The following is a 14,183-nucleotide window of genomic DNA, read 5'->3' as shown; positions in this document are numbered from 1 at the left end:
AATCCTAATCCTATGGGGTAGGTATTATATTTTTAAAATGAGGAAACTAAGAGTAGGGGTAAGAATGGAGCACAAACCGTATGCTAGTTTCTGTGATAGGTACAGAGCATTGGTTATTTAATCTTCACAACACAAACAACCTTACTTTTTTTTTTTCGTTTTTTTTTTTTGAAATGGAGTCTCACTCTGTCTCCCAGGCTGAAGTGCAGTGGAGCGATATCCGCTCACTACAACCTCTGCCTCCCGGGTTCAAGCAATTCTCCTGCCTCAGCCTCCCAAGTAGCTGGGATTACAGGTACATGCCACTACGCCCAGCTAATTCTTTGCATTTTTAATAGAGATAGAGTCTCACTGTGTTAGCCAGGGTGGTCACGACCTTACTTTTTAAGAAGTAGTGATTCTTAAAAAGTTTAACAAATGTCAGACAAAATACGGCTCTAATACAGCTTTGTATGCCTCCCAAACCATGTCCTTTTTCAGTTTAACATGCAGCCTGCCAGCTTTGCTCAACTGATACAGATGTTAAAATTTTAAAAAGGCAGGGTGAGCTATTTAATTTCTGGATTCAGAGTACAGAGTGCTCACCATTACACCACGGCACCTCGCATGAGCTATTTAATTTCTTTTTTTATTTTTTGAGATGGAGTCTTTCTGTGTCACCCAGTCTGGAGTGCGGTGGCGCAATCTTGGCTCACTGAAACCTCTGCCTCCCAGGTTCAAACAGTTTTCTGCCTCAGCCTCCCAAGTAGCTGGGACTACAGGTGCGTGCTACCATGCCCAGATAATTTTTGTATTTTTAGTAGAGACGGGGTTTCACCATCTTGGCCAGGCTGGTCTTGAACTCCTGACCTCTTGATACATCCACCTCGGCCTCCCAAAGTGCTGGGATTACAGGAGTGAGCCACCGCGCCTGGCCAAGCTATTTAATTTCTTAAAGCAATTAAAGCTTAAACACTTTCAAGTCTAAAAACTTTTTTTGAAACACAAACACTTTTGAGCAAATAAGAAAACACAATATACATTCTTGCTCCTTGTAGATACCTTTTCTTAATGAATTTTTACCTTATCCTCAATCCCTTTAAAGCCTATGCTAGCCTTCAGAGAAATGCTTTCTGTTTTCTTTAGCCTCACTTGCATTTGAATCCTCTAGCAGCTTCTCAGAGACTCTTGCTCACTTATTACAAAATGCCCTCCTCCCTCCTGAATGAATTGGGCTTAATCTCTACATGTTAAATCCCCGTGTGTGGGCACCCATGCCAGCAGTCATTTCCCTTCACATAGTCCTAGACTCTACTCTCAGTAAGATTCACGGAACTTCCATATCTTTTTTTTTTTTTTTTTTTTAAAGACAGAGTCTCACACTGTTGCCCAGGCTGGAGTGCAGTGGTGCAATCTCAGCTCACTGCAATCTCTGCCTCCCAGATTCAGGCCATTCTCCTGCTTCAGCCTCCCGAGTAGCTGGGACTACAGGTGCATGCCACCATGCCGGGCTAATTTTTGTATTTTTAATAGAGACGGGGTTTCCCCATGTTGGCCAGGTTGGTCTCAAACTCCTGACCTCAGGTGATCTGCCCGCCTCAGCCTCCCAAAGTGCTGGGATTACAGGTGTGAGGCACTGTGCCTGGCCTTCCATATCTTTAATGACTCTTCCAACCTAAAGGCTTTTCAAATACCCTTTTTCTTAGAGTTGGCATTGCAAACCACCCCTCCTGCCTAATTTTAACTTTGTAAGTTAAAGAAAGCTCCTCCAAGTTATACAACAAGCTTGTTGCCAGAAATTCAACAGATAATAATATGCTTTATTCTACTGATAATTTTGTTCCTACAGTATTTAGGTTTATAAGAGAACATAAGCTTTTGTATTTCCTCTGTGCAATTTTAATCTAGGGATAACAAGCCTTTTGCCTAAGAAAATAACTCTTGTATCCACCATGTGGTTAGACACCTGGCATTTCTCTAGCAAATTGTAAAGTGTTGCTTTCTGGATTAAAAGGTAAGATTGAAATTGCAAATACCCTAGAGAGAAGTCACATTTACTAAATTAGACTTATGCTACCCTGCAAATGGTTGATATAAAAGTCTCTCCCAAAAGGAGATTGAGATATCTAGGAGTAGGAGAGACATGAAAGATCCCAGTGTTTAAAAGCAATGAATGAGAAGTAAGACCTAGCCCCTGCTCCGAAGGTGGCCCTCAGAGCACTTTGATTCTTCCTCTTTCAAGTCTGGCCTTTCAGAAAATATTTACTATGGAAGTCACATTTTATGCTGAGTGTAAGTTCAAAAGTCAGTGTGAAAATCTTGTGTGGTAAAAATCTCTCTTGAAAATCTCCCCTAAAGTGCAGCTCCATACCACTTCTCAAGAAGTCCAGCATTGACGGTTCTTCCTTGAGCTTTATCAGATACACCACTGGCTATTGCTTCAACTGAGTTCCAGCTTGTTTGTTTGCATTTAGGGGATACATGCATGAAAAATTCCACACCCAGAAGTACATTCAATGCAGCCAGATGTTCAAACTACAGGATACACAGGGGAATGAAGCCTAACCCAGGAAATAATAGATTCTCAGTCTTATTTCATGCTTGTGCTGGGACATATAGATGCTCAGGAAATGAATACTGGAGAGAATTTTACACTGTATTTAAATTCTTTTCTCTGTCACATTTATTTATTTATTTTTCTTATAGTTGAATTTGCACAAATTAAAGTCATGTTATTGAACTCCCTTGCATATTCGTCCAGATGCCCAGCTCTTAGGTGCTATCTTAACCTCACTGGAGAGGAGATGGCAGAAGAGCAGGGTATAGTGGAGCTCTTTGATTCCAGACCAGAAAAATGAGAGCAGATCACCAATTTGGGTCTTATACAAGGTGATATGCCAGGTGAATAAACTAGTCTCCATTTTGATGATCTCTCTCTCTCTGTCATTCTCTGTCTCTGTCTCCAGGCTGGTCCATTCAGGTCCAGGAAAGGGATCACCCCAGGCTGGTGTGGATCTGTCCTTTGCAACACGAACTGGTACCAGGCAAGGGATTGAAACACACCTCTTCAGAGCAGAGACCAGCAGGGACCTCTCCCACTGGACAAGGAGCATAGTACAGGGTTGCCACAATTCTGCTGAACTCATTGCTGAAATCAGCACTGGTGAGTACTGCAGTGGGCTACCAAGGACACACTGTTATGGGAAGATGAACCCTCTACTCCACCGGGGCCTTAAAGTAGTTTTCATCACTGCTCTCTGGGGATAGTTAAAATTCTAGAAGCAAATTTAAATTCTTCTAAATTAAGGAGCTCTATACCCTACTAAAATGTAACCTAAGGCTTTGATAATAAAAAGACTTATCCTATCTTCATTCAAGAAAAGTTGGTAAGTTGGATAGTCAGTTACAGATTTCCTACCTGTAACCTCTGGGTGGCTTCCTGAAGGAATGAATTTTGAGACATGAATGAGTAGTGTTCTTGGTTACAAACAACAGAAACTGATTCTGAGTAATCTATCACAGAATAAAATTATTGGAAATATATTAGGCAGTTAATAGAATTGATCAGAAAACAGGTGTGTGAGTCTTTTTGGCCTGCTATAAAGAAATGCCTGAGGCTGAGTAATTTATAAAGAAGAGAGGTTTACTTTGGCTCCCAGTTCTGCAGACTGTACAGGAAGCATGGTCCTGGCATCTGCTTCTGGTGAGGGCCTCAGGAAGCTTCCAATCATGATGGAAGGCAAATGGGAACTGGCATATCACATGGCAATAGGAGAGGGGAGAGAGATAGAGAGGAGAGGAAAGTGCCACACTATTTTAAATAATCAGGTCTCTCGTGAATTCAAAGCAAGGGCTCACTCATTACCGAAAGGAGGAGGGAACCAAGCTATTCATTAAGGATCCGCCCCGAAGACCCAAACACCTTCCACCAAGCCCCACCTCCATACTGTGAATTACATTTCAACATGAGATTTGGAGGGAATAGTAAAAAGAGTAAAAAAGAGCAGGAGCCAAAGGCATTGAGCTGGGGATAAGCAGAGCAAAGGGACAGTTCTGCGAAGGGTGACCGGTGCCCCTGCCCTGGTGTGAATGAAGAGGCAGAGGCAGAATGGAAGTGCTGAGTGAGCACAGGCCACATTCACACAGAGCTCTTAGAAAGGGCAAGTCGGTGGTAGAAATGGGAGATGTGTGTAGAAGGAAGAACCCTTCTATAGTACAGTATGTATTAAGGACCTGCTATATGCCAGTCATTTAATGTGTCAGTAGTTTCATACTTTGAAAAACAAAGTTTTTTTTTTTTTTTTTTGAGACAGCGTTTTGCTCTTGTCACCTGGGCTGGAGTGCAATGGCATGATCTCACTGCGACCTCTACCTCCCAGATTCAAGCAATTCTCCTGCCTCAGCCTCCTGAGTTGCTGGGATTACAGATGCCTGCCACCATGCCCGGCAAATTTTTGTATTTTTAGTAGAGATGGGGTTTCACCATGTTGGTCACGCTGGTCTCAAACTCCTGATCTCAAATGATCCACCCGCCTCGGCCTCCCAAAGTGCTGGGATTACAGGCATGAGCCACCACGTCCGGTTCCACCCAGGAGTATTCTGAAAGATGTGGCACATGTTAACATGTAGTAGAGTTTTTCCAAATTTCCTCTATTTATGTAACCATGAAAAATGAGATGTTTTCCAGAACTTCTACTGCAACATATCCAAGATGATCAGTGCCTTTTTGTAACTATCTTGAAACTAGTGTCCTCTAATGTTTCCCATCATTGTTGAAGCCTTGTAGGAGTATCTTGGAAGCTTTTATTTTTGATGCCTACTCTGAATGGCAAAAAAAAAAAAAAAAAAAGTTTTGAACTTGAGAGTTGGAAGAAGCTTGAGCCACCTGAATACTAAGTTTACTAAGGTTACATGTGTAATAACAGAGAAGTTCAGACCCTGTGCAACCATTTGGGGAGTGCTGTAGGAAAGAATGAAGATGCTCAAAGGCATTTGGCTTAATTTACATTCTACAAATTTTGTAAAATCTTTCTCTAATAAGCTGAACTCTGCTTTGACAAGAAAACACTGGGGCTATTGATAGACTAATCAGTGGAGAATAGCAAATAATTCTGTGAAGTGAGCTAGCTGGGTGGTGGAGAAGAAAGTATGGAAATTACCCAAAGTGTGATCCGGTTATAATTTGAAAGATGCCTGCAGAGAGTTGGGGAAAGAGGCCTATGTTTTAATCAGAGCTTCAATTAACTTGATAATGTGTTCAATTTATTCTGTATAGATTGAGAACATCTTCAGATAACTGATTCCATCCTATGTAGAATGGGATCACAAATATCCCAAATACCATTTGAGGTCAACCAGAGTATTCAAGGTCAGATACTCCACAAATGCCATTTGAAGTCAACTAGAGTTAAAAGTAATCACAATCAGTTAATTCAGAATATCTGATGGTATAGCTTTAACATTTGTTTAAACATTGGGGAAAAGAACACCATTGTTACAGCCATTCACCCACATAGTGTGCGGGTCGTAGAAATGAAGAGTATCAAAATGGCGTCAGTCATGGGACACACGCCTGTAACCCCAGCTACTCAGGAGGCTGAGGCGGAAGGATCCTTTGAGCCCCGAGTTTGAGACCAACCTGGGTAACATAGCGTAGACCCGTCTCAAAAAAAAAAAAAAACGGAGGGGTCAAGACGGGGAGGCAGTGCTATCAGCACAATCTCTATGCTACTGTCCTTAGACATCCTTGAATGGGATGGCTGGCGGAGGGCAGGATTCAGGGACTGTGCCCAGAAGGAGTTACAGACCTGTTAGAGGAAAAGATCAGCCCTAGTTACAAGTCGAAAGATATCTGCAAGTCAGTCTGGAGAAGGGGCATATGTTTTAATCAGAGCTTCGATTAAAAGCCACCGCATTCTGTGAGCAATAGAAATCCCTATTTCTTCCCCGAAACTTTGGAGGCCTCCTCGCCTACTGTCATTATTCATGAGGTAGGAAAGCTGAGTGACTCTGTGCCCAGCTCCCTCCCCACATCCCTCCTTGTCCTGAGTGCCAGAGCATGAGAAGGGACACAGGACAGAGTGGAAAGAACTTGAATTTTGAAAGCCGAACAACCTGGGTAGTGATGTGTTCACCTCTCTGAGCTTTTCTTTTTCCACCTATAATATTGGGCTGTGTTCCGGCTTCAGAAGTGTGTGGTTTATAAAGCTGAGTGGAGCAAATGATGATGTACAGCAAGTTCTGAATCAATAAAGCCCTCACTCTTATGCCTCCAAGCCCCACCCCCAGCAGTGAGTGTCCTGGTTTCCCTACATAACTTTTAGATGTAGATCAAAACCTGAGCCAATTTACTTGTCAGGGTCTGTTAAATGTGGTGTTTTGTGAAGCAAAAAATCTAATCTGATCCTGAATAACCTTTTTCAGAACTCTTTGATCAACAGTTTTAAACATTCACAAGTCTTCCTAAATAGGAATTAGGATGCTGTGGCAGTCCCCTTGCCCAGCTCATAAGCTTAAAGAGCAGGACTCTTTTCCTAAACATAGTGAGAATCCCAGATAAAAGCTGGCATCGCACCTGCTCAAAAGGTTTTTGCTTTGTTTCTTTGGATTGGAGGGCACCATGTGGATACCACCCCTGAGATTCCTGGATGCCACACTCGGGGTGTTCTTCATGGAAGATGCCATCTGAGGTCTGTCAGCAACAGCAGCTTTTCCAGGATCCAAGATCATCAGCGAAATTAAAAGAGCACCCCTCTCAATTTCTAAAAAGAGATTTGTTAGACTATTAAAAATTAGACCATTTTTAAACTACTCATTCCTGACTTATGTATTTACATTAGTTAACTTTGATAATGTCATGGGTGTATGCTGTCTTCTTTCACCAGGTGGTAGATATAATTTTGTGTGTGTGTGTGTGTGTGTGTGTGTGTGTGTGTGTGTTGATGATAGGTTGGTGATTCAAAGGTGGCTTTATTTATTTAAAAAAAAATTTTTTTTTTGAGACAGAGTCTTGCTCTGTCGCTCAGGCTGGAGTACAGTGGAGCAATCTCGACTCACTGCAACCTCTGCCTCCCAAGTTCAAGCCATTCTCCTGCCTCAGCCTCCAGAGTAGCTGGGACTACAGGCACACACCACCACGTCTGGCTAATATTTGTATTTTTAGTAGAGACGGGGTTGCACCATATTGGCCAGGCTGGTCTCGAACTCCTGACCTCAAGTGATCTGCCCACCTCGGCCTCCCAAAGCTGGGATTACAGGTGTGAGCCAGTGTGCCCACTGGCCTTATTTAAATCAAAGTTCTGTTTTTTCTGTCTTGAGACAAGGCCCACAGGGCCGTTGGAAGGCAAGTACACCTATAGACCTGTGTGTTGTTAGCTGGCTAGATAGGGACTAGAACCCAGATAACATTCAGTAGATCCTAGAAAAAGGAATTTCTTTCCATTATTTTTCCTTAGTTCTATGGGGCTTTTAAAATTACAACATCAAAATAAATCCAAAGGAGAATATTTTCATGAACAATGACTATATTTTTATTTTAGTAAGAAATTTGTAGCTGATTGCTGAGACTGAGGAGGCATGAAGTGAGTGATTGAGAAAATGGATTGATCGCCATGGTTCATACTTGTCTCTTTTTCTCTCTCTTTCTCTCTCAGCTTGCACCTACAAAAACCAGGAGTGCCGTTTGACCATACATTATGAGAATGGATTTTCTATTACCACTGAACCACAGGAGGGTGCCTTTCCCAAGACCATCATACAGTCTCCTTATGAAAAGCTCAAAACGTCTTCAGATGATGGAATCAGGATGCTGTATTTAGATTTTGGAGGCAAAGATGGAGAGATTGTAAGTGTACTTTTCTTTAGACAGTGTGATTTCATATATTCATATTTCATTATGCAACATAACGCTGCCTACTCTTATTCAGCATTTGACTGCTAACGATGTACTTGCAAGCCATGTTTTATTTGATCCTTGAAAAACAGTGATTAGGTTCAATTATTTCGAAGTTCTATTCTTCAGTCTCATTTTCCATTAGAAGACTACATAAATATTTGAGTCAAAGGAAAGAATCCTTTACAAAGTTAGATTAAATTCTTATCAAATAGGGTCTCACCAGCTTAAAAAACATACTCTGCAGTTTTAAAAAGTATCAAGTGTCTCATATAACCTTGGCATTGTACTAGACATTAGGGATGCAGCGAAGTAAAATACATGGTCCCTACTGTCAGGGAAGTCTCCGAGGAGAAGACAGAGAGCAAAGAGACAGGAGGGGCCAGATGAGGAGCAGAGCAAGAGGGCAGCAGGAAAATGAAAAGAAACTGATCAACTCCACTGGAGTGGAGAGAGGTCCAGAGGAGGGCACAGAAGCATGGAGCTGACGTCAAACAATATGCAATAAAATTAGCAAATTTATCCGTTAAAGTAACATACGTCTCATCTCAATGCAAGTAGTCCATGTGTTGAAATTCATAATTTCCTGAGATGGTTTCTGCCTGCCATAATGAAAAAGTATATGACTTCACTTGCACAGAAGGGTGAGAATTGCACATTCTTATGCTCTCTAGCAAGTGTCATCCTTGGCATTTCAGGAAAACATAGCATCTCATTTAAGCTGTCAAATGTAGAACTTCAAAGAGGACTTTGATTTTGTAATGACTAATCTCTGTTTAGGTCCTCCCTGGCCACTGGGTTACTCAATGAATTTGTTGGCTTTCAGGAAGGAAAGGGCAGAACACACTTAACAGACCCTAGGGACTTTTTATCTCTCAAAATTGCAGCCCCGCTCTTCTAAATGATGCCATACTTCTGGCACCAAGACAGTACCAGATTTCTTGCCATGAGTGCCACAGGCAGCCACGATGGAGGCCATTCCCTGTGGCTGACACTTGGTTTGCTGACATTCACTTTCTGAGAGTTATTTCTAGCCAAGCATTTTTCTAACTTTTAAAACGGATCTACAGAATCTTTATCGAATGTTTGTTTGTTTGTATGTTTCAATCAGTAGGTTCAGTGTGAGGCACCCACTTGGAAATAAAGTAGTGACTTGAAAGTCCATTTTACTAAGAATATTTCTAATTCAGTTGCTGCTCTATCAATCACCCATCGTGTACTGTTTCCTAAAGGTGACTACTCTCTAGCAAAGTGGAAAAGAACAAGAATCAGTCTCCTGCTTTATCCTTGGCTTAAAAATTCAAGGCTATTTTTGCCCATGAGGCAAATCACTTATGTCTAAATTTCAGCCTTTCTGCCTGTAATTACAGCCTGACTTGGAAGATTTAGGAAGAACTGATTTTTACTGCCACTACATTTAGTTGACGAGCTCAAATTCAGACACAGCCTCCTTCTCCTCTACCCCGTATGTCTGTTTAAGCAATCCTGGAAGTGGGCCACAGACCTTCCCAGTGTGGAGGGGGAAGGGAGCAGAGATGAGCTGTAAGAAATGCAATAAACTGAGGGTCAAGACCCGGGTTCTCTTTCTGAGTCTGCAACAAACTCACCAACTCTCTTGGGGAAGTCCTTTCATTTCTTTCTATCTCAGTCTCCCCATCCATAAAATACATGGATTGAAGTAGCTAATCTTTAATGTCTCTTTCAAAAGTTTCCTTCTGTGTTAGTGACATAGAATGTTGTCGTTAAGCCCTGGCTCTGGCATTAGACAGACTTGCATTTGAGTCCACACTGTTTATTTACTGTAAGATCTGTATTTCAGAAAGTTTCATAACTTCCCTGAATCTTAGTTTCCCTATATAAAAAAATGGAGATAATAACAATAGCTTCCTCATCGGGACGCTGTGAGAGAGAATTAAATAAGATAGTGGATGGAAGATATTTAGCACAGTACCTGGCTCATAATGAGTACCACCTTAACTTTGGTAGCTATAATATGCTCGGGTTGTTCTGATTCTCCAACAGTGTCATCATCAGAACAAAAGTGGGGACAGCAGAAGAGAATTGAGAACAACTCTCCCAATTTCCCTAAATTAGATCAGGTTATAAAATTCAACTTCTGAAGGACTCTGCTGCTGAGACTGTAAGTTTTGCATATGCCAGGTTCTCAAGGAACACATCAAGAAGCATAAGACTTCAGATGGTGCCTTCCCAGAGATGTGGCATACGTGCTTAAACAGTTCAAGACTAGAGGATGGTGACAACACGGCTGCTTAGCATGGGTTCTGTGTTTTACAGTTTACGAGGAAGTTTCACATATAGTAGCTCCTTTAATACTCTAATGACTCTGTGAATTAGTAGGACTGAGAAGAATTTTAAGAGACTTATCCAAGATTGTACGTCTAAAAAGCATCAGAACCAGGATTCAAACCTAATCTTCAGATGTGAAATTTAGTACTGCTTCATACTGTATCAAATCCAACATGAATAAATATCACTATTGTGGTACCGAAAATAAATGGCTTAGACAGTCAAGAAGGGCAACATCAATATTTATGGTATTGGTATATCTGAATTTCACAGGAACTATTTTGGAAAAAAGATATATGAGATGTAAGGAATAAGTTCAAAGAGTTGTTCCTTTATCTCATTGAGGGGCAATGATTTTAGAGCATAATTGCTCCAGTCAACACTTAAAAGAAGAAAGTGCATATAGATTCGTTTGATGTGCAAATCACTCATCTACATCAAGCATTAATGTAAAATCGTTCATGCTCTCTTCTTTTTAAATTTCAGCAACTGGACCTTCATTCCTGCCCCAAGCCAATTGTTTTCATCATTCATTCCTTCCTGTCAGCTAAGATTACAAGACTGGGCTTGGTGGCCTGAAGACAGAGGCAACTTGCCTTTGAGAAAAGAAGGGCTGCAATGCCACCAGAGAACGTGACGTCAGACACCATCTGTAGTGAGCAGCGCACCAGATGTAGCGTGCTACAGTCAGCTTTAGCTCTCAAGAGTCATATGTAACTGTCCCAGACTCTTCTATCAGTTTCAGCAACTACAAGGGATACCCTGCGAAAGTACCATGAGAAATATCAGAGTAAAACTTTCTAGAACAGTACAAGGTTAAAGAGGTGAGGTGATGGGAAAAGCACAGCATAGCTTTGAAATAATGACAACCAAGGACATGTCCATTAGAACAGCATGTGCAGATCTTAATCATCCCAGTTCCTAGGCAGCTTGTTCACCAGGTACGCAAGGGCCGAATAGTTGAGAAATGGCCATTTTTACCTACTCCTCCTAGCCCCCTATCCCCAGTAACAGTGATCCCTTTTCTTATTGTGATTTATTTCCTAATTCTTGCTGAGTTGACTTTCCCTTGTAGGAAAAGAAAAAATATTTCAAATAGAAACCCACCTTTCATTTAAGTATGAAGCAGCTGTTACTTTACAAAAAATGAATTATCTTTCAATGGCGTAGAATGATTCCAAAGTGTCTCCATTAGCATATACTGAGTAGGAATTAAATAAAGCATCAGATACTGATCTGAGCTGTAAGCTAGTAGAATCTGAGCCAAAGTAGACTGCTTAAATTGATAAGCTTTGCTAAAGAGTTGTATGCACAAAGGATGATTAATTCTGGGACTATACTCACACCAACGTCTGCTGTCTTATAGCCAAGAATTACAGCTTTATTTATAGAGAGTGAATTATGGGTATTTTTTCAGAAAATATTGTCATCTGATATACACATAAAACAACCCACATTGTTGGAGTTAACTAATTATCCCCATTTCATGGTTTTCAGTGGAAATACTAAGCAACTTATTGACCCTTGTTTTTGCCTGTGCTTGTATGCATGCATTTTCAAGCAAGTAATAGAGCGGCCTCATTTAATTCTGGATAATGCTGGGTTTTACATATAGACCGAGTGCTATAATCAAATCTATTGATAGTATCTGCCGTTCTTTCAGAATTCCAGGGAAATAATATAACGACCTGATATTTTTCTACAGGAATATTTTCAGACATTATATAGCACGTTACTGATTTAATGCTTTTGCTTTTATCTCTCAAAACAAATTCACTAAAAATAACACCTATTGATTTTGAAGTCACTTTTCTCAAACCTTGAAAATGAGCTCTAGGATCTCTATAAAGATTTCTAACACTTTTCCTGTAGTTTACACAGACAGACATCTATTGTTAGACCTGTGTGTTTTTAAAGAATCATATGTTAACAAATACCCATGCAAAGAGCTTCAAAAAGTGAAACCGTGTTAAAGGAACACGATTTTACTCACTCAGACATATTTGTTTATTGAATTGCAAAGTTTTATTTTAAATCAGCATTTCCCCAAAGAATATATCATATGACGCGAGTTCCAAGGGGCTTGACTGAGTGGTGTTTTGCTAGGGGGAGACAGGGATTTGTTAATACGCTTTACTAAATATTGAGCTGAAAAATGTTAAACAGATTTCACGATTGCCTCCTTGAAGATTTTAAAGTTCATTGTGGTTCTGCAAGGGGAAATCTGGTGAGCCATTCCTCACACTTACCTACGGGACTCCTTTCTAATGGAGCATCTTGTGAAGCTAGTGGTTTGTTTTTTTGTTTTTTTGTTTTTTTTTAAATGCTTTAGAAAACACAGCTTTAGGATATTGACTTTTTGTTTATTTCTATTTTCAAATGCTGAAAAGTCAAGTCCCAGCTTGAATACCATAGAAAAGCTTTGATGCATTTGTAAATTATATTGCACTCTTTCACTATATATTTTCAAAATCACTGGAATGTTGTTATACAAGAGAATTATAATTGTGTATTGTAAATAACATATTAAAATACATATATTAATGCCAATAGTTAAATTCAACAATATGTAATCTAAGGTGCTCGGTTCTACATGAAGTATGAGTTAACTGCTCATAATTAAGTTGTCAAGATTCTATTATATATTTATAGACAAATTAAAATGATCATAATTACAAATATGATTTATCACTTAAATTTTGGCTGATTAATATCTGTGTGGAGGTCAATGGAAACTACATTCTCTACATTTATAAAAATTTAATTTAATTATTTATATTTTAGGAAAATATATTTGAATAAAATTAATGCATTTTCTGGAGTAAATTAAAATGTTATTAGCAAGAAATAGAAAATTTGACTAAGATAATTGTGTATATGAATCATTTTTCCCCCCAAGTTAAAATGTATCATAATAGAGAGGCTCTAGTGAATCAACTTCCAATACTCATTTCTTTCTCATTTTGAATTCAAGTTACAATGACTTTACACTGTAGATTTTAATCTTGTCTGATGTGTGCTGGTATGTATGACACAAACTCATAAGTCTGGATCATGTTTGGGTACAGTCAATGAATCAACCGAGTCACTTTGAGGAATTTGTTTTTGTCCAATTTGCTCTGTGCTCAATCCCATGAATTATTAAATTTACAATGTTTGTCCCCAAATGAAAACCAATATAAATGAATGATGTTTTAATCTGTACTTTATGGGAAGTTGCCTGTTTGTCAGTAGATGTGGTTAAGTGAGTCCTCTGGTGCAGTGACAACCTTTTAAGCCATCTCATAGGGATTTAAAGAAGGCCAATAGGAATATAGATACTGGTTTTTCTTTCTCTGACTTGAACTAAGTAGGAGAAACCAAACCATAAACCTATTACAAACTACACAGGCAGAGACATTTACTTAATTCATCAACTAGCGCAATTAAAACCCTGAAAACACATGATCCTTGTTGACTCTGCTTGGTTGAAGCAGGAAAGAGTGGTCTTGATGATCAGAAAGTTTTAAAATTAATGGGCAGGGCCTATCTGGGCCCTGTTTTCCAAACACGTTAGATATTCCATCTTGAGGGGATTGGAGTAGGCTGGAGTAGGGGGTAATTTTTGGATGTACCTGGACTTCTAAAAAATGTGCCTATATTTATAGCACCATGAATATTATGTAAAATTTATATATGACTTAAATAAATATTCACCTCTGATTTCCAGTGCAGAAGTTTATATTATATTTTAAATATATAATAGGGTGAACTGGACAGTGGTTTTACAATACTCATAGAAGAGCATGGGAGTAGGAAGGCAAGTCTTACTATTCTCTTCCATGAAGTGCCGAGGGATAAACAGGATGCCACCAGCAACATGTTTGTGTATTCACTTATTTTTGCTTTTCTGAATTCATTTAAAAATATACGGGTTTGGCCGGGCGCAGTGGCTCGCGCCTGTAATCCCAGGACTTTGGGAGGCCGAGGTGGGCAGATCACCTGAGGTCAGGAGTTCGAGACCAGC

General features: G+C 39.9%; 1 protein-coding gene across 1 annotated transcript in view; it reads left to right on the top strand.

Annotated features, from left to right (window-relative positions):
* Positions 1–13,879, top strand: part of SNTB1 (syntrophin beta 1) — a 279,652-nt gene extending 265,773 nt beyond the window's left edge. The window contains exons 5-7 of the mRNA XM_003256162.4: positions 2,946–3,142; positions 7,632–7,822; positions 10,664–13,879. Coding sequence (XP_003256210.3) covers positions 2,946–3,142; positions 7,632–7,822; positions 10,664–10,756 — 481 coding nt within the window. The 3' untranslated portion in view covers positions 10,757–13,879. The remainder of the gene's footprint in view (positions 1–2,945; positions 3,143–7,631; positions 7,823–10,663) is intronic.
* Positions 13,880–14,183: the final 304 nt, after the last annotated feature.

Source organism: Nomascus leucogenys, chromosome 16 (assembly GCF_006542625.1).
Source record: "Nomascus leucogenys isolate Asia chromosome 16, Asia_NLE_v1, whole genome shotgun sequence".
Lineage (NCBI taxonomy): Eukaryota > Metazoa > Chordata > Mammalia > Primates > Hylobatidae > Nomascus > Nomascus leucogenys.
The sequence above is the reverse complement of the archived record's forward strand: the minus strand, read 5'-3'. Positions and strand labels throughout refer to the sequence as shown.